Here is a 25,503-nt window from a genome sequence, read left to right as displayed (position 1 = left end):
TGCAGACGGTGCTATAGCTGGTCACCGTCTCTGCTACCTTGCAAAGGCAAATGAATGCTGCTGTGTAACACTGCAGTATCTCATCTGTCAGCAGCATCCAGTACACATACGGTGACAGTGACAAAAGGCTAAACAGGCTGCATGGTTGCCATGCTATGGCGTCTGCCGGGCAATCCAGGGCAAAAGGGCGAGCAATGATTGTCTGCCGTTGCTGTCACGGAGTAAGGATTGAGTGATGACATTTACTCAGAATCACCCACGACACTGTTTTTGCATTGGGATCTCAACCCAGAATTTCAATGGGCGGGAGATTGCGGGAACTATGGGATAGCTACGGGATAGCTATCCACAGTGCAACGCTCCGGAAATCGACACTAGCCTCGGTACATGTATGCACACCACCGAAATAATGTGCTTGGTGTGGTCGCGTGCACTCGACTTTATACAATCTGTTTTAAAAAAACGGTTTATGTGAAATCAGAATAATCCCGTAGTGTAGACATACCTTGAGAGAGAGAGAGAGATGTGTGAGGTAATACCTTTTACTGGACTAGCTTGAGAAAGAGATGGTGAATTAACTTAGGAATCCTCAAGATCTCCCTGAACCCTGAGAATCAGGTTTGTGGCTTGGGTAGGATACAGAATCTACTTTCTCTGCTGCCAGTTGTGGGCTGAGCATCTTAAGCTTTAGTTGGTATTTGTCAACAAATGGATTTCTATAGAAATTAATTATAAACAGGCCATGATCTCTTGGTATATCCCAGAGACACTTGTAAGCACAAATGTCGGTTGTTTAAATACTTAATGGGCAAATTTCAGTGTTTTATTGTAATGGTTTTTACCTCAGTGAAAAACTCATAAGACGCCTTTGCTCCCTCCCTGCCTATCCCTGAGGCTTTCATCCCACCAAACGGCAAGTTCAGTTCCCTGACTAGCCAGCAATTGGTCCACACCAGGCCAGCTTGCAGTCTCTTTGCCACACGATGAACTCGCCCCACATTGCTTGACCATATCGTGGCCGCCAAGCCATACTTGACACCATTGGCTCTTTTAATCACTTCTTCTTCCGTATCAAACAGGACCACACACGTCAGAGGACCAAAGATCTCTTCTTGCATGCAGCAGGATTCATCCTTGACTTCAGCAATGACTGTAGGCAGCATGAAATAGCCATTCTGATTTGCAGTTGGAAGAGCCAAAGAATCCACTCCTTCTCCGCAGAGAATTCTAGCCCCTTCAGCTCGAGCCTTCTTCACATAATTCTTTACCTGGGTGAGGGAAGGTAAAAATCAATGTGGGAGACTGAAAATGCTGTAAAATGCACACTTTCAATATGGATAAATCAACAGGGAATCTAGGAGCATTTCCCACTGATCCATGTTAGCATTTTCCCCCTGCCAATGACAGGGTCTCGTTCCCTAGGTTTTGCAGACAAGTATATGTAAAAAGAAGTCAGAGCATTTTCCCCTGCAAGTAAACTGTTCCTTTTCTCTCATTAACCTGCAAGCCAAAACATGAATTTATTCCTTCCTCTAAATACATTTTGAAGGGATGGAATGATAGTCACATTATTAAAGCACAGAAGACCTGGCTCCTATCCCTTATGTGTCACAGACTTCCTCTATGACCCTGGGCAATACACCACATCTCTTTGCCTCAGTTTCCCCATGTCTCACATGAGAGTGATTATCTTTTCCTACCATACATGCAGGAGCGGCGCCAGGGTTTCTGGCACCCTAGGCAGAATTCGGGGGGTGGCATTTTGTGCGCTCCCCATGGAGCGCGCTGGAGCTTCCAGTTCCACTCCCATCGCGCTGCCGAAGAAGGACCCTCCACTGAAATGCCGCAGGTGACAGCAGCAGTCGAGCTGCTCAATTGCCTGCCGCTGTTTTCCGCGGCACGTCGGCAGAAGGCCCTTCTTCAGCGGCGCGATGGGAGTGGAACCGGAAGCTCCTGTGCGCCCCTGGGGAGCGCACAAAATGCCGCCCCCGAATCCTGGCGCCCTAGGCGACTGCCTAGGGTCACCTAATGGAAGCGCCGGCCCTGCATACAAGAAAGCTCACTACATGTTGTCACAGTACTCAGATGCTACAGTGATGAGCACAACAGAAAACACGATCAATAAACCATTACAACAATTTATGTGGTTGCTGCTATCATAGACTATCTTGAGCATACAGGTCATGCTATTGATCTTGTTCTAAAGCTTTGAAACTACTGGGTGCTTTCTCCCACTCTAGGAATTCCACAGATAAATCACTGAGTTGTTTGTTTGTTTGTTTTTTGCTCCTTTCTTTTAAATGCTCTGTGTGAAAGAAACCCTGAAAGGTGCCCAGAGAGACTCCCTGGGACTTAAGTCCTCCATGTAGCCACAGAACAGGTATAGCATAGGCAGTGACAGCGTAGGGTAATCCACCAATACATCTCATCACTGACCCGGAGGGCCCAGCACTAGGGCCCAGAGGAAGAGATCAGTCTCTCAGCCTATTTGAACCTTCTCTTCTGTGTGAGATTGTCAGCATGTTACCAGCTCATGCCATTTGCGTCAGTGGGTTTTGTGATATGGACACCTGATCTCCAGAACACTGACTGAGCCCATTATACTCATTTCACTTCAACCACCCAGCAGCCAGCAGATGGTAACTACTGTCATCCATTCATGGCCTAAGTGGAATTCCTGGAACTTGTGGACTACAAGTCTCCATGTATATACCATTACCAATATCCCCAGAGCCACTCGGTATCCCAGATAAACTCTCCTTTTACATTCCTCAGGAGTTGCATTATAAATCAGATATGCTGCAAACTAAATGCACGTTGTTTTATGAGGCAAATAAGTCATTGCTATGGGCCCAAGACTTAAGACAATGAAGATGTTGCCTGATTTGGCACTGTTAGATTCATTTAAGTACTTTCACAACAACAGCTTGATCACTTAGTTCACAATTATTTGTTTGCAGACTTTATTTTTCCTAGGGCGATGTGAACCTAACCCATACACAGCAGACACCTTAATTATCAGACACTTTTTAATGATCATTTATGGGGAAATGAGAGTGTGATTGGCATGGTACTAACACAGAAGATGACACGGTCCTCGCCCCAGTCATATACAAATCATCTTTTCTGGATCTCTAAAATGTGACTATAGTTCAGGCAGGATTTCCTCTGCAGTTACCTTTTCTAAATGCTCTTTACTTATCAGTGCCCCCATACTGGTTGTGGGATCTGAGGGGTTTCCAACCTTCCACTTTCTGGTTTCTTCTACAAACCTCTTCAAAAACTCATTATAAATGCTCCTCTGAACAAAGATCCTGCTGGTGCAAAGACAGATTTCACCCTATTAAACATGAGGAGAGAAACAAAGATACTGTTAATTGTTGCAATACTGATACTTCTGAGTGCCCAGAAATGTGCTACACCCCTCACAAAACATGTAAAGACAATCCTTACCCCATAAAAAGCCCAAACTAAATTTGAAGACACTCAAAATTGAGAATCCTAAACAGACTAGAGGGGAGAAGGGGAGAAAGAGGACACGGGGACAATAATAAAATCACATGGTCACTCAGTAAGGGATGTAGACATCTTGACTGTTGAGTTTATTATTAAGTCTTGGTTATTTATCCTCCCCATCACGTCTCACAGCAATATTACTTGCCATGTCTGAATGATCATTACCGTGACATCATGGAAATGCTTCTTTTTCCTGACTTGCCAAGTTATCTTCACACCCACTGAAATAATTTTCATAGGCTTGTTGATCATTGCTGAAGATGTTGACAAAGAATGGGAGCATCTAGTAGTTGGATCAGTGGACTGGAATTCTTGGGTTTTATTCCTTTCTCTTGTATAAATTCATTGGATTCTGGGGAAGTCACCTCATCTCTCAATTGTTTCCATCTAGATAAATAACTTACCGACTTTCTAGGATGATAAGTAATTTGCTTCCTATGGAGGACTGTAAAGTCTGTTGAAATATTTGAACGAAAGACACTATAGAAGATAATTTTATTTACTATCATTGTTTCTCTACTGCTAGGATCATGAAAACATCAGCTTCATAAGTTTCTACTTGCATTCTGCTAATGATATGGAATCTTAATAAAATACCTTTGACTATTTAAGAGTCAGACAAGCACAAAGGCACTCATAGGCACACATTGCTCTTTACACACTTAATATGTAAGAAGTTTAAGAGAGGAGCATCTCCCTTTACCTGATTTGCAAAGCTGGATCTCACAGTGGTAGGGATGCATTGGTCCAGATTAGCATCCTCAAAGATGATTGCAGGGTTCTTGCCTCCCAGTTCGAGAGAAAGCTTTTTCCAGTGTGGGGCACTCCTCTCCTTGATATGCTGGGCCGTGAGTGTGCTTCCAGTGAAGGAGATCAGTGGCACCTCAGGATGGGAGACAATAGCCTCCCCAGCTTTGGGGCCAGTTCCAAACACAATGTTCACCACTCCCGGTGGGATTCCTCATGGGAACAAACACACAAAACACTCATGTCTTTTACTTGGAAGTAGTTAGGTTAATTTTGCACTCCCCCCAGCAAACTACTAACAGCACTACATTAATGAGGATGCCTTTGACTTCAAGAGTGGTTGAGCAAAATAGGAGAAATAACTAGATAAAACATTGAACTACTGGGTTTTAATCTCTGTTCTTGTATTACTACAGGTGGAGCTGGTAGCCCTGCCAATAGTTACGGTTGCCTGACATCTCCCATTAGAAGGCCTAGTTTTCAGTGGGCTATAACTTATGCCAAACTTTCACCATTAGGTCTGAAATTTTCCATGTTGGGTGTCTGCTTTAGGCTGATACATTTTTTTTTAAATGTTTCAGCAAAAACTGTTCAGCCATTTCTGAAAATTAAAAAAAACTCATTGTTTTGCCCATGTTAAAGATATTCCTGCAACCATTTTCTCAGGAAGTTCTAGTGCCTACATACTTGGGGAGAGGGACTTGAAATTTGGCAGGGAAGTCCCTTTGATGTCAGAAATGTGCCTTTTGCTGGTGCTGTGAAAAACTGCACCCATCGGGACAAGTTATAAGACACTGAAAAATCACGGACTGCACACGGTCAGTGGAGGCTTGTTAACTGCAAATCTTTACTAGGAAAAAAATGTGTATTCTTCACTCAAGCTGGCTAACATGAACAAAAATCAGTGAAGAGAAGGGTGTTTGCAGCTTTCACACAAGTTAGCAGGTTGAACTGAAGACTATGGGGTAGCCTAGGTGTTAATTTGACCTGTTAATTGTGTGAGGACCACTAAGTGCCTTGTCTTCACTAGGATTTTACTTCGTGTTAGTTAACTGGAAGTAGCCAGGTTTTCTTAGTGAAGACACAGCCTTAGAGTTTGGCAGCTCTATTCTCTGAAGCTTCCATCTGTACTGAGCATGCTTCAACCAGGGGATGCAGGGGTAGAGCAGTGCTTTCTCTGCAATTGCTGCTCCCAGCTACCCGGGATCAATGAGGCACCAGGCACAGGAACTGAGAACAGACAGATTTGTTCTTATGTTCTCCATGTTTGTCCTGCTGGCACCCAAGCACTTTGTAGGGAAAAACAGCCTAAATGGAATGCAGAGGTGAGGTGAAGGGAATAGATGGGGATGAGGAGATGGTGGCAGGGGGAGGGAAGATATGGGAGAGAGACTGGGATAGAAGTCATTTCTCCAGGGCAGAATTCAACTGCCTTAACCCTGTGATTATCCTTTCTCCTCCCGCAATCCCCTGCCTCATTCACTGTGCACCTTCCAACTTCTGCACGAAAGGAGGCAACAGACAGCAGGGATCCCTGTGCCGAAGGTGTTTCCAAATTACCTGCTCTACCCAGAAGTTTGCACATCATCCAAGCAGTGACAGATGTCATCTCACTGGGCTTGGCGATGACAGTGTTTCCAGATGCAATGGCTGGGGCTATTTTCCAGGTCAGCAAGTGAAGTGGCAAATTCCAAGGACTTATTAAACCAGCTACAAAGGAAAAAAGGACAAAATCAAGAGGCCACATGTATTGGGACAGGAGATCTGAATCTGATGCCCAGGCTTGACATCTCCTACCCTGAAGGAAGTCAAAGTTTCAGTATGGCAGGACAATGAAGGAAATTTTACACCTCTACCTTATTCTTAATGGTACAGTGAACCCTACAATCAGAGCCATTTCTAATGGCCAACACCTTCTAAATAACCTGCCTAAACTATGCCAAACATTTACAGTGCAAATATATTTGACCACCTCAACTGGACAACTGATTTTTGCTGTACTTTTGTCCCAGCGTAGCAGAGAGATATTGCAGTAGGAGCTCTTTCATGCTCTACAGACAGGTCCAGGTGTTCAGAATTCACAAATCAATGATATATGCAAATTGAAATTTGTTTTGTTTTGTTTAACAAATATGCATCGATTGCCACTTCTGGCTCTTGTCAAACATTAGAGCTGAGTGCATCATGCACAATGAATAATTTACCTGATGAATTTAGTCCAGAATAATAATAAACAGACTGACTTCCTCAAATTGCAGTGCTATTTAAATGTATTCAATTACTATCTTCATGAATATTTTTACTTTGTGTATTTATCACAAATATTTGAAACCCAAGCTGTGATGCTTAGTTGTGATTGGTCATGTGATATTCCTTGTTGCTAGATAGGTCCATCAATAGCTATTAGCCAGGATGGGCAGGGATGGTGTCCCTAGCCTCTGTTTGCCAGAAGTTGGGAATGGGCAACAGGGGATGGATCACTTGATGATTACCTGCTCTGTTCATTCCCTCTGGGCAGCTGGCTTTGGCCACTGTAGGAAGACAGGATACTGGGCTAGATGGACAGTATGGTCGTTCTTGTGATTGAATGAGTGAACAGCGTTCCAACACAAGCATGTGTAATGAATTTACAATTTGATATCTGTGAATATTTTTGGTCAGTAAGACTCAGATTCTCAATTGCTCATGGGAAGAGAACTAAACAGGTCAAATGTATTAGACAAATGTATTAAATAATCAAACTGATATAAAAATATTTGCACCATTATTCATATAGCTCTAAAACAACACATATATTCAAACATTCTCTGAAGTGACAGTGCCATCTTGTGGCTAGCTTTCCAAAAATAATGGATTTAAATGTGTCAAGTATCAGGGGGTAGCCGTTTTAATCTGTATCCACAAAAACAACAAGGAGTCCGGTGGCACCTTAAAGACTACCAGATTTATTTGAGCATAAGCTTTCCTGAGTAAAAAAGCCTCACTTCTTCAGATGCATGAAGAGAAGGGAGTACCTCACAAGTGGAGAACCAGTGTTGACAGGGCCAAATCAATCAGGGTAGATATAGTCCACTCTCAATTCCAGGAGAGGCAAAACTGCTTTTGTAATAAGCCAGCCACTCCCAGTCCCTATTCAAGCCCATATTAATGGTGTAAAATTTGCAAATGAATTTTATTTCTGTTGTTTCTCTTTGAAGTCTGTTTCTGAAGTCTTTTTGTTCAAGAATAGTTATTTTTAAATCTGTTATAGAACGTACAGGGAGATAGAAGTGTTCACCTACTGGCTTTTGTATGTTACCATTCCTGATGTACGATTTATGTCCATTTATTCTTTTACATGGGGACTGTCCGCTTTGGCCAATGTACATGGCAGAAGGGCATTGCTGGCACATGATGACATATATAACATTAGTAGATGTGCAGGTGAATGAGTCCCTGATGGTGTGGCTGATGTGGTTGGGTCCTCTGATGGCGTCGCTAGAGTAGATATGGGGACAGAGTAGGCAACGAGTTTTGCTACAGGAATTGGTTCTTGGATTGGTGTTTCTATGGTGTGTAATTGCTGGTATTTGCTTCAGGTTGAGGGGCTGTCTATAAGCGAGAACTGACCTGCCTCCCAAGTCTGTGAGAGTGAGAGATCGTTTTCCAGGATAGGTTGTAGAATGTTGATAATGCTCTGGAGAGGTTTTAGCTGGGGGCTGTACGTGATGGCCAGTGGTGGTGTTAATTTCCTTGTTGGGCCTGTCCTGTAGTAGGTGATTTCTGGGTACCCGTCTCACTCTGTTAATCTGTTTCCTCACTTCCCCAGGTGGGTATTGTAGTTTTAAGAATGCTTGATTAAGGTCTTGCAGGTGTTTGTCACTGTCTGAGGGATTGGAGCAAATTCAGTTGTATCTTAGGGCTTGGCTGTAGACAATGGATTGTGTGATGTGTCCTAAATGGAAGCTGGAGGCATGTTGGTAACTATAGCAGTCAGTAGGTTTCCGGTATAGGGTGGTGTTAATGTGACCATCACTTTTTTGCACTGTAGTGTCCAGGAAGTGGATCTCTTGTGTGAACTGTTCCAGGCTGAGGTTGATGGTGGGGTGGAAATTGTTGAAATCCATGTGGAATTCTTCAAGGGCCTCTTTTCTGTGGGTCCATATGATGAAGATGTCATCAATGTAGCTCAAGCAGAGGAGGGGCGCTAGGGGACGAGAGCTGAGGAAGTGTTATTCTAAGTCAGCCATAAAAATTGGCATACTGTGGGGCCATGCGGGTACCCATAGCAGTGCCACTGACTTGAAGGTACAAGTTGTCCCCAAATCTTAAATGGTTGTGGTTGAGGACAAAGTCACAAAGCTTAGCCACCCGGCATGCTGTGGCCTCATGAGGGATACTGTTCCTGACAGCTTGTAGCTTCTACCTGGATTTCAACAATTTCCACCTTACCATCAACCTCAGCCTGGACCAATCCACAGAAGATTTTGAGGATGGGAAATGTCCTACTGTGGGAAGAAGGAAATTTTTAGGATAAATGTTGTAATTGTTCACTGATTTTGCGGTATGCAGGTGCCAGAGTGCACAGTGGAGTATCCAAGCTTAGCATGGGATCTAGAAGCAGTAAACATTAACTTTATGATAATCCTTTCTCCCTCTGCCCTTGAAAATGCTGCCTGAAGTTAAAAAAATAAGCAGCAGAGCTCAAGGCCCCCCTTTTTCTTATATTTTTCCCCTCTCTTGGCAGACAATCTGCCAAGCTTTTCAGCATTTGTCCTTTGAGAATACCCACCAATGCCTACTGGAGTTCTCACGGTGTAATGCATACAGTCCATGTAGTCCATCTGAGTGCATTCTGTGGTATGGTGAAGGATAGAAGATGCAAAGAACCGGAAGTTGTATGCTGCCCGTGGGATGTCCACTGTTCTAGCGAATGTAATTGTTTTTCCTGAAAGAGAAAAGTAACAAGCATGTTGTTGTGTCATTGTCATGCACTTTCTCTCAGGGGAAAAACTAACGTATTTATATAATGCCATAAGTGTACATACTGCTGTAAACACACAGGAAGACAAGCATCTGCCCTGAAGAGCTTCCAAATCAAACTGGAGCTCTGAACTAGGATTCCTACCCACTACCTAGGGAAGAACTTTGTTGGTGATGATAAATGGTGAAGCAATTAGATGCCTGGAAAGCATCATGATTAGCATAAGTATAAATTATAGCGTAAACAGACATTTAGATGATAAGAAATTTGGGGGCAGAGACCATGTTTTTGTTGTGTGTGCACACATTGTGCCTGGCACAATGAGGTCCTGGATTCTTGTCTGGGAGCCTCTAGGCACCACTACCACTATAGATTAGATAGATGATTTTATAGTACCTCCATAGGACTGGTAATGCTTTGCTCTTTGGCAGTATCCTCTATCTGAGGACCTCAAAGTGCTTTATGAATATTGATTAAATTAATCTCAGCCCCTCTGTGCCGCAGGAATTGCCATCCTTATTTTGTAGAGAAGGAAACAGAGGCATGGAGGAGTTAAGAGGCCCACATTTTCAAAACCAGCCTCTAGTATTGAGTGCCCAACTTTAGAAACATAACACCTCTGAAAATCAAACCCAAGGACTGTCTAGTTAGGCACACAAAATTTGTGGCAACTTCAAAAATTTGGCTCTAACCGACCCAATCACACCGACAGCCTGCATTAGAGTCAAGAATAGGACCTGGCCATTGTGACTCAGTCCTGATATTTAACAAGACTCTCCTTCTCCATAACCTCATTTGGGGACAGACAGCCAAAGAGATGGACAAATTGTGCCTTTACCTTGATCTTTTGATTCTGCTTGTGCAAATGCCTCCAGGTCATGCTCTATCAGGTCTGCTAACTTGTTCATTATCTGAGATCTTTCCTGAAGGCTTTTGGAGGACCAGCTTAGAAAGGCATCTCTGGCAGCTGTGACTGCAATTTCTACCTGAAAGAATAAAGCAGAGATGGCAAACTTCAAGAGTGCTTCACGGGGGGAAACAATCAATAGAGCCATTGACATTTGAGAGAATAAGATCTTTTGAGTCAGTTTGTCCTTGCAGAAGACTGTTCCTGCCTTACATTATAGTCTCAGGCAGTGTGTCCCGTTGGCATCCCTCAAAGTTCTCAAGAGACAACCCACAATCTAACCATCATTAAGAGGGCATTTCTTCTTGACACTGCCTAAAATTTAACACTCGTCTTTCTTCTAGTTATACTCCTTTTTATCACTTCTTGATGCTTACAGCCTTCCATTTTTTTCTGTGACAAGTTACTTCTCTTTTCTTTTTGTCCCAGTCATTTAAACAAATGAAACATATTTAGTTCTTTAAAATCTTTCCTGTATGTCAGTCCCTCTCATCTGGCTAACCGTTGCAGTGGTGCTTCCACAAATTCCTTCCAGTTTCCTGACATGTCTAGAAAAAGACGGTTACTCACCTTTGTAACTGTTGTTCTTCGAGATGTGTTGCTCATATCCATTCCAGTTAGGTGTGCGCGTGCCGCGTGCACATTCGTCAGAAGACTTTTACCCTAGCAACACTCGGTGGGTCGGCTGCGTCGCCCCCTGGAGTGGCGCCACTATGGCACCGGATATATACCCCAGCTGACCCAACCACCTCTCAGTTCCTTCTTGCCAGCTACTCCGACAGTGGGGAAGGAGGGTGGGTTTGGAATGGATATGAGCAACACATCTCAAAGAACAACAGTTACAAAGGTGAGTAACTGTCTTTTCTTCTTCAAGTGATTGCTCATATCCATTCCAGTTAGGTGATTCCCAAGCCTTACTTAGGCGGTGGGGTCGGAGTGAGATGTGGCAGAGTGCAGAACCGCTGAGCCAAAGGCTGCATCATCTCTAGATTGTTGGACCAGAGCATAATGCAAAGCAAAGGTGTGGACCAAGGACCAGGTAGCTGCGTGACATATTTCCTGGATTGGTACATGGGCCAGGAAGGTGGCTGATGAAGCCTGAGCTCTGGTAGAATGTGCAGTGAGATGGCCTGAGGGAACACGAGCCAAGTCATAGCACATGCGGATGCACGCTGTCACCCAAGAGGAGATCCTCTGGGAGGAGACAGGTAGGCCTTTCATCCGGTCAGCCACTGCAACGAAGAGTTGGGGGGATTTACGGAAGGGCTTCATCCAATCGATATAAAAAGCGAGCGCCCTACAGACATCTAAGGAGTGTAACTGCTGTTTCCATAGGGATGAATGAGGCTTCGGGAAGAAGACCGGAAGGAAGATGTCCTGATTGGTATGGAAGGCCGACACCACTTTAGGGAGGAACGCCGGATGTGGTCGCAACTGTACCTTATCCTTGTGAAAGATAGTATACGGTGGGTCCACCGTAAGTGCTCGAAGCTCAGAGACTCGTCTGGCCGATGTAATGGCTACTAGGAAAACTGTCTTCCAGGACAGGTATAGCAGCGAGCAAGTTGCCAACGGCTCGAATGGTGGAAGCATAAGCCTGCTTAGGACTAGGTTGAGGTCCCAAGTAGGGGCAGGGTGGCGTACTTGGGGGTAGAGGTGCTCCAGACCCTTGAGAAATCTAGTAACTATAGGGTGAGAAGTCACGGAGTGGCCACTCTCTCCTGGATGGAATGTGGAGATGGCCGCCAAGTGCACCCTCAAAGAAGATACTGCCAGGCCCTGCTGCTTAAGGGACCAGAGGTAGTCCAAGATAGTGGGGATCGAGACCTCAGAGGGAGTAGTATTCTGCGTTTCACACCAGCAGGAGAAACGTTTCCACTTGGCCAGATATGTTGACCGAGTGGAAGGCTCTCTGCTACTCAGGAGTATATGTTGTACCAGAGCGAAGCAGCGTAACTCCGACCTGTTTAGCCATGCAGTAGCCACGCCGTGAGCTGAAGGGCCTGCAGGTCCGGGTGGTGGAGACTGCCATGGTCCTGCGTTATGAGGTCTGGGTGGAGTGGCAGGGTAATTGGGCTGGCTATGGACAGGTTGAGCAGTGTGGTGTACCAGTGCTGTCTGGGCCATGCTGGCGCAATCATGATTAGGTGCACTGTGTCCCTGCGGAGTTTTATCAGAACCTTGTGAACCAGTGGGAAAGGTGGGAAAGCATAGAGCAGCCGGTGCTTCCACGACATGAGGAATGCGTCCGAGATTGATCCCGGTGAAAGACCCTGGAAGGAGCAGAACGTTTGGCATTTCCTGTTCATGTGAGAGGCGAATAGGTCTATGTGGGGAAAGCCCCACTTCTGGAAGACCGAATGAATAACGTCTGCTCTTATCGACCATTTGTGACACAGGAAGAATCTGCTCAGCTGATCCGCCAGAGTGTTCCAAACCCCTGGGAGAAAGGACGCTATCAGGTCTATCGAGTGGGTTATGCAGAAGTCCCAGAGTCGGATGGTCTCCTGACAGAGGGGGGAAGATCGAGTCCCTCCCTGTTTGTTTATATAATACATGGCCGTTGTGTTGTCTGTAAACACTGAGACAACGGCCGTGTAGATGCTGCTGGAGTGTCTGGCACGGCAGGCGGACCGCTCTCAGCTCTCGGACATTTATGTGAAGCGCCAGTTCCTGCGATGACCAGAAGCCCTGGGTACGAAGGTGTCCGAGGTGAGCCCCTCATCCGAGAGATGACGCATCTGTCGTCAGGGACAGTGAGGGTTGGGGTGGATGGAACGGTAACCCTGCACATACCAGGGAGGGGGTTAGCCACCAGTCGAGGGAGCGTAGGGTGCTCGGGAGAATGGTGAATATTGTGTCTATCGGGTCCCTGCCCAGACAGTATACTGAATTGAGCCACGTTTGAAGAGGTCGAAGGCGGAGCCTGGCATATTTGGTCACATATGTGCAGGCAGCCACGTGACCTAGGAGACCGAGACAGGTGCGAGCCGAGGTCGTTGGGAAGTTCTGCAGACCTCGGATGATTGTTGCCATTGTCTGGAACCGCGGCTGAGATAGGTAGGCCTTGGCTAAATTGGAGTCCAGGGTAGCTCCTATGAAGTCTAGCCTTTCTGGTGGATTTCTCCACATTGAGCATCACGCCTAAGTGTGTGAAGAGGTCCCTGACAATGCCTACATGTTGCGTGACTTGTGTCTCAGAAGTCCCTCTGATGAGCCAGTCGTCCAGATACGGGAATACGTGTATCCGACGTTGGCGGAGGTGTGCGACGACTATGGCCATACACTTTGTAAACACCCTTGGGGCCATGGAGAGGCCAAAGGGAAGGACCTTAAACTGGAAATGATGACAGTTGGCTACAAAGATATCTCCTGTGCGGAGGAAAAATGGCGATGTGAAAGTATGCATCCTTCATATCGAGGGCAGCATACCAGTCTCCAGGATCCAAGGACGGGATAATGGTCCCCAGGGAGACCATGTGGAACTTCAACTTTATCATGAACTTGTTGAGGCCTTGCAGGTCTAGGATAGGCCTGAGGCCTCCTTTCGACTTGGGGATCAGAAAGTAACGGGAGTAAAACCCTTTGCCCTTTTCGCCTTTTGGTACCTCCTCTATCGCTCCTATGGCAAGGAGCGTCTGCACCTCTTGTAGGAGGAATTGCTTGTGAGAGGGGTCCCTGAAGAGGGACTGGGTTGGAGGGTGGGAAGGCGGGGTTGAAACAAATTGGAGGTGGTATCCTTGTTTCACCGTGCATAGGACCCAGAGGTCTGAGGTCAATTGGGACCACGCCAGGAGGAAGTAGGAGAGGCGGTTGGAGAAGAGAGGAAAAGGATTCTGTCCTGAAACTGGTACTCCGTCCTCGGGCGTACCTTCAAAAGGCAGACTTTGGTCCAGCTGGTGGTTTCGCGGGACCGTGGTTTTGGCCCCCTTGGGGTCCTGACTGGCGTCTACGCCCACCCCACCTGCGCCGTCTGCTAAAGTCTTGCCTGTGTCTGGGCACAAAGTACGGGCAGTGAGTCTGGGGACGGAAAGGTCTGTGTTGGGTCACAGATGTATGCATGCCCAAAGAAAGCATGATGACTCTATTGTCTTTCAAGCTTTGTAGCCTGAGGTCAGTCTTCTCCAAGAATAGACCCTTACCATCAAAGGGTAAGTCCTGGATGGTATATTGTAACTCCGGTGGGAGGCTGGAAACCTGTAGCCATGAGATGCGCCTCATGGTGATACCGGAGGCCAGAGTTCTGGCTGCCAAGTCGGCCGCATCTAGTGAAGCCTGGAGGGAGGTTCTGGCCACCTTTCTCCCTTTCTCTAAGAAAGCAGCGAATTCGGGGGGAGTAGTTCTGTGAATCTACCCACCTCCACCCAGGTGTTGTAGTTATATCGGCTCAGTAGAGCCTGCTGATTTGCCGCCCGGAACTGTGGGGCGCCTGCCGAATACACCTTGCGGCCGAGTAGGTCCATTCACCTAGCCTCCTTTGACTTTGGGGCTGGCGCCTGTTGGCCATGGCCCTCCCTCTCGTTGACTGATTGGACAACTAGCGAGCAGGGTGGACATACAGATACTTGTACCCCCGAGAGGGTACCATGTATTTATGCTTGATCCCCTTTGCCGTAGGGGGGATGGAGGCTGGGGACTGCCATAAGGTGGCGGCATTGGCTTGGATGGTCCTGATGAAGGGCAAAGCCACATCCGCCGACAGGATGCTCACTACAGGGTCCTCGACCTCCGGGACCTCCTCCACCTGGAGGTCCATGTTGAGCGCTATCCTCCTGAGGAGGTCCTGATGGGCTCTTAGGTCTATTGGAGGCAGCCCTGAGGAGGAAGTCCCTGCCACTGCCTCATCTGGAGAGGAAGAAGAGGAAATGCTGGGGACGAGCGGGTCCTGTATGGCCTCTTGCTCTTGCGCCAGTCCTGCTCCAGCGGTACCGGGGAAACCGGTGGGTGGACTAGCGCTTCTTCTGTCCCAGGTGGAGGAGGATGGCTAACTGTGGCCTCTGGTGCTCGGTGCTCTGACGAAGCAGAGTGGGCCAGAACTAACAGAGCACCTTGGGCCTGGTGGTAAGCCCAAGGTGTCCAAAAGGACCACTGGTGAGGTCTCGGGTCCTGAGACTGGGCTTCTTGGAAAACTCTGGTGGGCACATCCGAACCGTGGTCTTGGGCGTAGTAGCTGTCCGAGTGGGACGACCTGTCTGGATGGCCATGGAGGAGCGGAGAAGCCTTGGGCAGATGTTCCAACGGACTTCGCTCCACTAAGTATCAGGGACCGGTGCTGGGAAGCATATCGGTACCGGGAGCGAGATCGGGACCTGCGACCAGATCGGTGCTGGGAGGTCGACCGAGATCTCGAACCCCGGCACCGTGAATGGCTTCGGAAGGCACAGTGCCTGGAGCGGTGCCGAGATCTGGAGCGGTGCCGTAAGTAGTGAGCCAGTGAATGGGATACCGATTGGTGCCATGAGTCTGACTGGTACCGTGTAGCGGAACAGTGCCGGGACTGCGAGTGGCATCGAGAGCGGGAGCGCCATCTGGACCTGGAGCATCTGCGGGACAGCGATCATGAGCGGTGCCGGTCCGCTGTGCTGACAGAGGGTGGTCTAATCAAGGTTGGTTTGCCTATGGATTGAATTACCCACACCTGCAGTGCCAGGGGTAGAGGCAGTGCCAAGTCTGTCAAGGCGATCAGGTCCCTCGCCGCTGAGAACGTCCCTGGCATGGACGGTATGGTGAGCTCTACCGCGGCACGCGCCGGGGAGCTAACAGGCGCCGTACTCGACGGCCCTTGTGGGACTGGAATCAATGGTGCTGACTTAGTCGGTGCCGTTGTGGATGTTGGCGCCGGGCGATCCAACTTAGGCGCACTCTCTGGCTGCGGTGCGGGTGGTGCCGAAGCAGCAGGAGTCTTGGCCTTCCTCAACCTCGGGGAGAGGGAGCAGCGTGAAGCCGACTTCGGTGCCAGCGACATCCGGTGCCGAGAGGCTTTGGCTGTAACGGTGCAGTCCGGTGCTGAGGAGGCGCTTCTGCTCACTGACTGACCAGCGCTCGGTGCCAAGGGTGGAGGGGTTAGAGCCGCCTCCATGAGGAGCTGTTTAAGTCTAAGCTCCTTTTTTGTTCATGGCTTGAAAGCCTTGCAAATGGGGCACTTAGCTGCCAAGTGTGCTTCAAGTGCAGATCTCCTGTTGGCATCGGCGTGTGGCAGGCAGAGCACGGTTTGAAACCTGGTGAGCCGGGCATAGGCCCCGGCACCGGGGAAGGGGCTAATCCCCGAACCCCGCTAACTATTACTAAACTAACTATGCTATTAAAGTAACTAACTAACTAACTATAACTATATATATATATATATAAAAGGATTATAACTATATACACAATAACGAACAAGAAACTACGAGTAGCTCGGGAAGTGGAGGTCAGCTAAGCTGCGCTCCACTGTTCCAACGACCGACATGGGCGGTAAGAAGGAACTGAGAGGTGGCTGGATCAGCTGGGGTATATATCTGGTGCCATAGCGGCGCCACTCCAGGGGGCGCCCAGCCAACCCACCAAGTGTTGCTAGGGTAAAAGTCTTCCGACGAACGTGCACGCAGTGCGCGTACACCTAACTGGAATGGATATGAGCGATCACTCGAAGAAGAACATGCGCGTTGCCATACCAGACTAGACCTATGGGCCATCCACTGCACCATTCTGTCTCCAGCAGTAGCCAAGACAAGATGCTTCAGAGGAAAGTGCAAGCAATACAGTTATGGAATAACCTGCCCCAAAAAGTTTCATGCTAATCCTATCATTTGGAACTTCACTTATGCCCCAAACCAAGAGAATTTCTCTCTCCCTTCCAAAGCACTTGGGTTTTTCATTCTTACTAATGTGAGGTGCCCAGGACAGTACACAGCCTCTCTCAGTTCCTTCTAGGAACACTGCAGTACATTTTGCAGATGCAGGCCCCTCATTTGAGGCCGTGCCTCCCCCATTACCTTGTCTGACCTCTGCCAACCTCTGAGGAGGAAGATAATACAGAACCATTACATCATCTATTCTGATCTCCTGCGTATCACAAGCTCTTAAACTTCACCCAGTTACCCCCATATTGAGCCCTGTTTGGCTAAAGCCTGTCTTCTAGAAATGCATCCAGTTTTGTTCTGAAGACATCAAAAGATGGAGTTGGTAGTTTGTTGCAATAGCTAATCACCCTCACTGTCAAGGCACAAATTTTTATTTCTAATTTGCATTTGTCGGGCTTCAGCTTCCAGCCATTGGTTCTTGTTATACCTTTCTCCGCTAGATTAGACAACCCTTTAATGCCTGGTATTTTCTTCCCATGTAGGTACTTATACCCTGTAAACCAGTCACCTCACAGTCTTCTTTTTGATAAGTTAAACAGACTGAGCTTCTTTAGTCTCTCACTGTAAGGCATTTTCTCCAGCACTTAAATCATTTTTGTGGCTCTTTTTTTATACCCACTCCATTTATTCAACATCCTTTTTAAAATGTGGACATCAGAACCGGATTCCTGACTCAGTATCACCAACGCCGGTTATAGAGGTGAAATCATCCCCTTATGCCTGTGTGCTTCTTCTCTACTTATATATGCAAGGATCACCCTAGCTTCGGATGGCTTGTTGGTCTAGGGGAATGAGTCTCATTAGGGTTTAAGCAGTCCTGTGTTCAAATCCTGGGCAAGCCCAGTTTTCAGGCTGGAAATAGACGTAAATCTTTAACAGTGAGTAATTATCCATTGGAACAAAGTACCAAGGGTCATGGTGGATTCTCCCTCAATGACATTTTTAAATCAAAATTGGGTATTTATCTAAAAGATGTGCTCTAGAAACTATTTTGGGGAAGTTCGGTGCGGTACAGGAGAGCAGACTAGATCACAATGATCCCTTCTGATCTTGGAATCTATGAAGCCCTCTTTTTGCCTCAGCATCACACTGGAAGCTCATATTGTTATTTGCCCTCTATGCCTCTGAGATTCTCTTCAGAGTCACTGCTTTCCAAGATAGAGCCCCACATTGGGTAGGCCTTCATTCCTTACCTCTAGAGATATTACTGTCACTTGGCTGTACTAAAACATTTTGTTGGAATAGGGCCAGCATCGCCAGCAATCCAGATAGCTCTGCACGACTGTCCTATCCTGACTCTGCTAATCTTTGTGTCATCCACAAATTTTACCAGAAGTGATTTTATATTTACTCCCAGATCATTGCTGAAAATTTTGAATTGCTTCAGGCCTATTACGGATCCTTATAGAACTCCATTAAAAATACCCCCAGTGGAACGATTCCCAATTGATGACTACCTTTTTTATATCTGTCAGTTAGCCAGTTTGTAGTCTATTTAATGTCTGCTTATTGACATTGTATAGTGCTCATTTTTTATTCAGAATGTCATACACTATTACATCAAATGCCTTACAGAAGTCTTTTACATCTAGGCACTTACCATTATCAACCAAACTTGTAATCTCATCAAAGAATGAAATAAGGTTTGCTTGTCAGGACCTATTTTCCATAAAACCATGTTAAATGACATCAATTATATACTTATCCTTTAATTCTTTCTAAATCTGATTCCCCCATCAGCTTTTCCATTATTTTGCCTGAGATTTATATCAGGCTATAGTACTGGGTTACCTTGCTTGCCCTTTTTGAATATTAGCACATTAGTTCTCTTCCAGTCTTCAAGAATTTCTCCAGTATTCCAAGATATAATAAAAATGAAAATCAGCAGGCCAGAGATCTATTCAGCCAATTCTTTTAGCACTTTTGGGGGCAATTAATCCAGATCTGCTGATTTAAAAATGTTTATCCCTAACAGACGTTTTTAACATCCTCCTTTGTTACTAATGTTGTTCATTATCCTTTGTTCATCATCCTCACGATATAAGTACATGATATACTGCTTCTTTTCTAATACAAAAAATATTATATTTCTGAATTAGTAACAATTTCACCATCTCCATATAGTAATGAGAGTATATCTTTTATAGGATTTCTTTTGTCCCTAGTATATATAAAAATTCCTTATTGTCCTTAGCTCTGCCAGCCATGGAATTTTTCTGGTGTCTTTAAGCTTCCCTTTTCTATTTTTTACACTTCATAGCTTCTAATTTATATCGACTGCTATCAATTTCTCTTTTTATCCATTTCTTATAGGGTGTTTTTTAATTCTAATTACTGCCTTCACTTTGGCACTGAATTAGAATGGGCTTCATTTCTTGATTGGGGACTCATGACTTTTGGCCATCTAATAAACTATTCTTAAAGAGTTGCCAATATTCATTCACATTTTTTTGTCTATATTATGATTCCCAGACAATTTCCCTCAGCTTTAGAAAATTAGACCTTTTTAAAGGCGCGTGCACACACAGGTTGGGACTGCCTTCTCTTTGCCCATACTGAATGTAATCAGGTCAGTATCACTGGTATCAAGGTAACCACTAACTTCCAGTCCTATGATTAATTTATTTTTATCTGTCATGATGAAGTCCAAAATAGAATTGCCTTGGGTTGGATGCAATACAGTTTATGTCAGGAAATTATGTTCTATGAACTCTAATGGTGTTTTACTACTGCTTGCATAACTGCTGACTGGATCCAGTACGCATCATTTAAATCGAAGTCCCCTGTAACATACTGTTCCTTTTCATACATTATGGTGAGGTGATGAGCTTACCATTTAAACAGATGAGACAAAGGCTGGAAGAAACAGGGGCACAGGGAAGTGAAGTGTCCTGCACAAGATCACACAGCAGGTCACTGGCTAAGCCAGAAACAGAACACAGGGCTCAAGACTCCCTATTCATTTGACCGCATTGTCCCACCTCCAACTCCTTTTTTAAAATAACCTACTCTTCCGCCCTTCCGCCACTAGGTGCCATCCTGCTGCTGTGGCTGCTTCTCCATTTCCTCTTTTCGCTGCCACTTCCACACCATGTTGTATGCCTCAGTGCAGTAGCTCATCAGAGGAGGAAGCTGCCTGATCCAGAACTAATTGCCCCATGTAGCAGCCAGAGATCCCCCTCTCCCTGAACATTTTGGTGATTTTTATAGGGATGGGGTGTGAGCACTACAGAGGGATTCTCCCAGGCCGAGAGGGGAGGTCAGCCTGTGGAAAAGAAAAAAAAATGTGGGGGCAAGGACGAGAGATGAGGAGAAGGAAGTGGGAGGGACTTAGTGTAAGGAGAAAACAAAAAGGAAGAGGAGGAAAAGGAAGAAGAGGTACGGAGGTAGAAATACAGTGAGGGGGAAGGTGCAAAGAGTTATAGAGAAAATAGACTGAAATTGATTGAGGGAAAGAATCAGAGAGAGAAGGAAAAAAACAAAAATTGAGCCAAGACAGACAATGTGTGTAATCAAAATGTAATGATAAATCTATTTTTATTTTCATACATACTTCCCTGCCCTCCTCCTTCATATAAGAAAATAGAAGTAACAGCCTAAAAACCAGAGACAAAGCACAATTTAAAAAAAGCTGGATGTTAAAATGTTAGCCAAAGTACACATGGTAAAGTAAATTTGTTTCTCTCCATCAGGAATTGTAGGAGGGCAAGAGCCTTTAGGATAAAGGGGTTTTGCCAGATCTAGTTGTCCATGGGAACCAGTGTTCCTGTATGTGAATGAGGGGGAATAACCTACTTAGTAGGGTTAAGTTTGATTTTGGCTGTTTGAATGTTTATATGTGCGCATGTCTGGTGGGGAATATGGGCCCAATCCTGCGAACCCTTATACATGTGAATAGCCTTACTCATATGGCCACTGACCCAGTACTGAATTCTAATACAGTAGATGCTTATTTTCATTTTGAATGGTCTTAATATCTCTCCTAAAATGCAGGCAACTGGACCTGGTATTTCAATATTTTCCACTGGAGGACTCTAGCCTCTCCCCTAGCTCCCAGTTTTGTAGAGCCTCCCCACTTTTGTTGAGCAGCCCACAGGCCTAAGCAGAAAACGTTTCTTAGTTGCTTGGTGCCTAAGTATAGTTCCTAAGGTGCATGCTGCAGCTCACTCAGGAAACTGAATGAGAAGTTAGTGTTTCTTCAAATATGCATTACCTTACACTTAGGTATCTAGAATTTAGTCTGCTATGACCTCATAACCTATTTTTGTTAGGTCCCTCTGGCATGCTCACAAATCTCCGTTACTGTTATAATTATTTGTGCATCTACTTATGTGAATAAATAGAATGGGGACCAAGGTAGTGTTTATGCATGAAAGAAACAATTCTTTGAGCACAAAGAGGTTTTGGACTGACTTGATTTTACATTAAGCATATTCTAGCAAAGCCAGCCTGGTTACACTTTAACCATTAGTTATCAGCACCTTGCAAATATTTACCCAACCAAAATTATAGTGCTAAAGGTCTCTGCTGAAAAGGGAAAACAAGATCAACATGATTGATACATATGTGAAAGAGGTATTCATGTACAGTAAAAAGTCTTTTAAAAAGACCATTTATTCTGAAAATGAAACAATATTGAGCACTTATTAGTCAACATTTTGAAAGTCCTTGGAGCGTAATACAACTCCTTTCTGTTCATCTGTCCCCTTGCTGAACCCAATGCATTACATTGTACACACCTCTAATTTCGTTGTTTATAAACGGTGCTTTGCCATAAACTAAATGGCAGTTTCCAATATGAGTGTCTCGTTACCCTAACAATTGATGTGGCAAAAAACATACGGCAAAGATTAATTACAGAGCCGAAAAGAAATATTGCATTTCTGCTCTCGTTGATTGGAGCAGGCTACTGCACCATACAGAAATCACATTCATGCAGCTGCACTAAAACGATTTGTTAAACTTTTCACCTGCAATATCAATGCTCTAAACCAGGGGTTGGCAACCTTTCAGAAGTGGTGTGCCAAGTCTTCACTTATTCACTCTAATTTAAGGTTTCGTGTGCCGGTAATACATTTAAACATTTTTAGAAGGTCTCTTTCTATAAGTCTATAATATATAACTAAACTATTGTTGTATGTGAAGTAAATAAGGTTTTTAAAATGTTTAAGAAGCTTCATTTAAAATTAAATTAAAATGCAGAGCCCCCTAGATCAGTGGCCAGGACCCAGTCAGTGTGAGTGCCACTGAAAATCAGCTCCTGTGCTGCCTTTGGCACACATGCCATAGGTTGCCTACCCCTGTTCTAAGCACTCAACATCGATCTGCAGAGATCAAACCCCAGGAAGGCAGTGAGATTTTGATCCTATTCATGGAAAGAGCTCTGGTGTGCAAAGTCCTTTAAAAGAGTAGTAGAAATTAAAGCTATTAAGAGAGAAGATATTAATTTGGATACAGTGTATCCAGAGCTGTTCATGGAGGGGAGATGAACAGCCCCTTTTTTCCTGACTCCAGTGTTATCATCTGCAAACTGCTGATGTGACCATTGCTTTCAACCTGCATCTGCAAGACTCCATCCTCTGCTGGTGTAATTGATGTACCTCCAGTGAAGTCATTGAAGCTGCACTGATTGACACTAGCTGAGGAGCTGGTCCATAGCCTTCAATAGTGAACAGTGTGACAAAAAGGATTTGTTCCCAGAGCAATGTTACCTGGCCTTGTAGTAATGTTAAGAACTTATTCATTTAAACAATTAATCACTAGGACAATCCTCTTCCTGATTTTCCGACCTTCCACCCCACAAACAACTTCACTGATGTTATTTATGTTCCCATTTTTTCTTCACCTTCTGTTAGTGAAACTGCTGTACTCACCTCTTCTTTGCCACTGTCTGGTACTCTGCAATACACGTCTCCTGTGGATGGATCATAGGAGTCTATGTAGGAGGAACAAGGGACAAATTTACCATTTATGAAGTTCTCCAACACTAAGAGAGTCTTTGGGCCAGCCATTGTCAGCAGCTGGCTTAATATGTGATTTCTTTCAGCTGTCAGCTTATATTGCTGGTCTCATATCTAGTTACACAACAACTCTGAGCTCCACCCCTTCTTTCTCCCTCTCCAGTGTGAGAGTGAGAAACCCAACAAATAACCCCTTGTGCACCAACAGAAACAAATGAGCAGAAAAAGGGTTGCTTTTCCTATGGCTCACCAAGAATATTCTGTGTAATGTAAGAAGGGTGGCAGGATCAGCAAAAATCTTGAAGGCAGGACAAAAGAGATGTAGAGCTAAAACTAGAACAGAGCAGGACAAACAGTGGGGGCAGGGGAGGAGAGAAAGCAAATTGCTCCCGTCCAGTACATTTTCTAGCTTCTTTTTCAGTCTAAATCTCACAAGGAGTGGGACTTTCCCTCCTTCCTTTGCATAACTATTCCCCAGTATAAAACACCTTCCCATCAGGAAGTTTCTTCTGTTGTTTACTTAAGCAGTTTTGTTTTACTTGCCTGAGAAATAGAAGCAGACACTAATGTTAATGTCTGCCGAGATTTTTCTCAAACTGTGCAGATTATTTCAATAAGTAAATCCGCCGTCATCAAATTATACAAGCCATCATATTGCTGTATTCAAAATGTATTCCTCAACAACCACAACTTCAAATTCAATGAACAGTGCTAGAACAACAGGGTTAGATAAGTACCTAGACAGCATGCAGACTGGTACAAAGTGGTACGCAATGAAACCCCCACACCTCAGCCCCTGGTTGGAAAGATGGACTGCACCTCCCCACAAGTTGCATATATGCGAACAGCACAACAGTTAGTCAGGCTTTGTGTGGCCACTACCTCACTTGTATAAAGCAAATACATATGATTTATTTACAGATTAGCTTACTTGTTCATTTGTATTTTATCGTAAAAGATGTGTTCATAGGAATAGAGGGGGCAGGGGAGACGATCAAGTGGAATTAGTTGGTAAAGATCATTCAGTACACAGGACTTCTGGGTTCTCCACTTTGCACTGATCCAGGGGTAAAATGGGGATTGGGACCCAAGGAAAAAGAGCACATTAAATGTAATAAAAGCACTTTTAGGAAGAACAATTTTTTTCATCTTTGTAATGCACCAATCACACAAAAGACCACGCATTTTACAAAATAAGGGATACCCATGCAGCCATCCTACAACGGCTTTACATTTTGCAAAGACAGTTTTGTAAACAGTGTGAGATGCATTGCTCATCCCTAGAATTTTTCTGTAACTACATCCCTAAGACAGAGTATTGTTAGATACTTCTATAAGGAAAGTAATCTGGACAGCCTAAAGCTACCAGCTAAAGAGATCTGGGAAATCCTCCTGAATTCCGTTTTTTGTTTAAGAACTGGGAAACAGACAACACACAAGCAATACTTTCACTTTGCCCTCAGAGAGCCATGATTGACCTATTTTAAGTACTATGCTAGGGCTTTGCAAGTCCATCTTCAATAGCACACAGGGAAAAGATGGGGGTAGACTCTTGGCCCCATTTCAGTTAGGCTAAATATTTACCCAGAGTGTCCAGATATTTGACTCATGTTCCACTGGAAACATTTTACCATCATCTTCTAACCCAGAGGTTTTCAAACTGTGGGGACGCAGAGGAAAATTTGGGGGGAGCAGCAACCCACTGCCCCACAGGATTGGGCTCAGAAAAGGAGCACCACCTCCATCTCCTGACTCACCTCAGTGAGCCACCCAAGCCAGTGAGTGTCAACGTCCGCCATGTCCATGCTGATTTCTGCTCCCGGAAGCCTCTGCACCCAGTACTGGCTCCGCTCCCAGAGACCATCATACATGCCTTCCCCAACCCAGAAAAACCGAAGAGGAAGGGGGTAGATATTGTGTCTTTTTTTGTCTGGATTGGGAGAATGCAATCAAAAATTATAACTCAAAGGGGGCAGCAGGGGGGCCTCAGCTCAAAAAGTTTGAAAACCACTGTTCTAACCCAAAATGTACAGAACTCTAAGACATGCTCTTCCTGAGAAATAATAGTAGTATAGTGGAAAAGATGGTTACTCACCTTTGTAACTGTTGTTCTTCGAGATGTGTTGCTCATATCCATTCCAGTTAGGTGTATGTGCGGCGCGTGCATGTTCGTCGCAAGATTTTTACCCTAGCAACACTCGGTGGGTCGGCTGGGTTGCCCCCTGGAGTGGCACCTCCATGGCGCCGGATATATACCCCTGCCAACCCAACAGCTCCTCAGTTCCTTCTTGCCGGCTACTCCGACAGTGGGCAAGAAGGGCGGGTTTGGAATGGATATGAGCAACACATCTCGAAGAACAACAGTTACAAAGGTGAGTAACCGTCTTTTCTTCTTCAAGTGCTTGCTCATATCCATTCCAGTTGTACCAGGTGATTCCCAAGCCTTACCTAGGTGGTGGGGTGGGAGTGAGATGTCGCAGAGTGTAACACTGCAGAGCCAAAGGCTGCGTCATCTCTGGACTGCTGAACCAGGGCATAGTGAGAGGTGAAGGTATGGACCGAGGACTA

At 45.3% G+C, this 25,503-nt stretch overlaps 1 protein-coding gene across 1 annotated transcript; it reads right to left on the bottom strand.

The window, feature by feature from the left end:
* Positions 1–806: 806 nt before the first annotated feature.
* Positions 807–22,986, bottom strand: ALDH8A1 (aldehyde dehydrogenase 8 family member A1). Its single transcript, XM_050949733.1, has 7 exons — positions 22,849–22,986; positions 10,065–10,212; positions 9,035–9,190; positions 5,824–5,973; positions 4,220–4,476; positions 3,179–3,340; positions 807–1,268 (listed from the first exon to the last, which is right to left on the bottom strand). Exons 1-7 carry the CDS (start codon positions 22,984–22,986, stop codon positions 816–818), a joined length of 1,464 nt encoding a protein of 487 aa, XP_050805690.1. The 3' UTR covers positions 807–815.
* Positions 22,987–25,503: the final 2,517 nt, after the last annotated feature.

This window comes from Gopherus flavomarginatus, chromosome 4, assembly GCF_025201925.1.
Source record: "Gopherus flavomarginatus isolate rGopFla2 chromosome 4, rGopFla2.mat.asm, whole genome shotgun sequence".
NCBI lineage: Eukaryota > Metazoa > Chordata > Testudines > Testudinidae > Gopherus > Gopherus flavomarginatus.
This window is presented reverse-complemented; position numbering and strand designations above follow the sequence as displayed.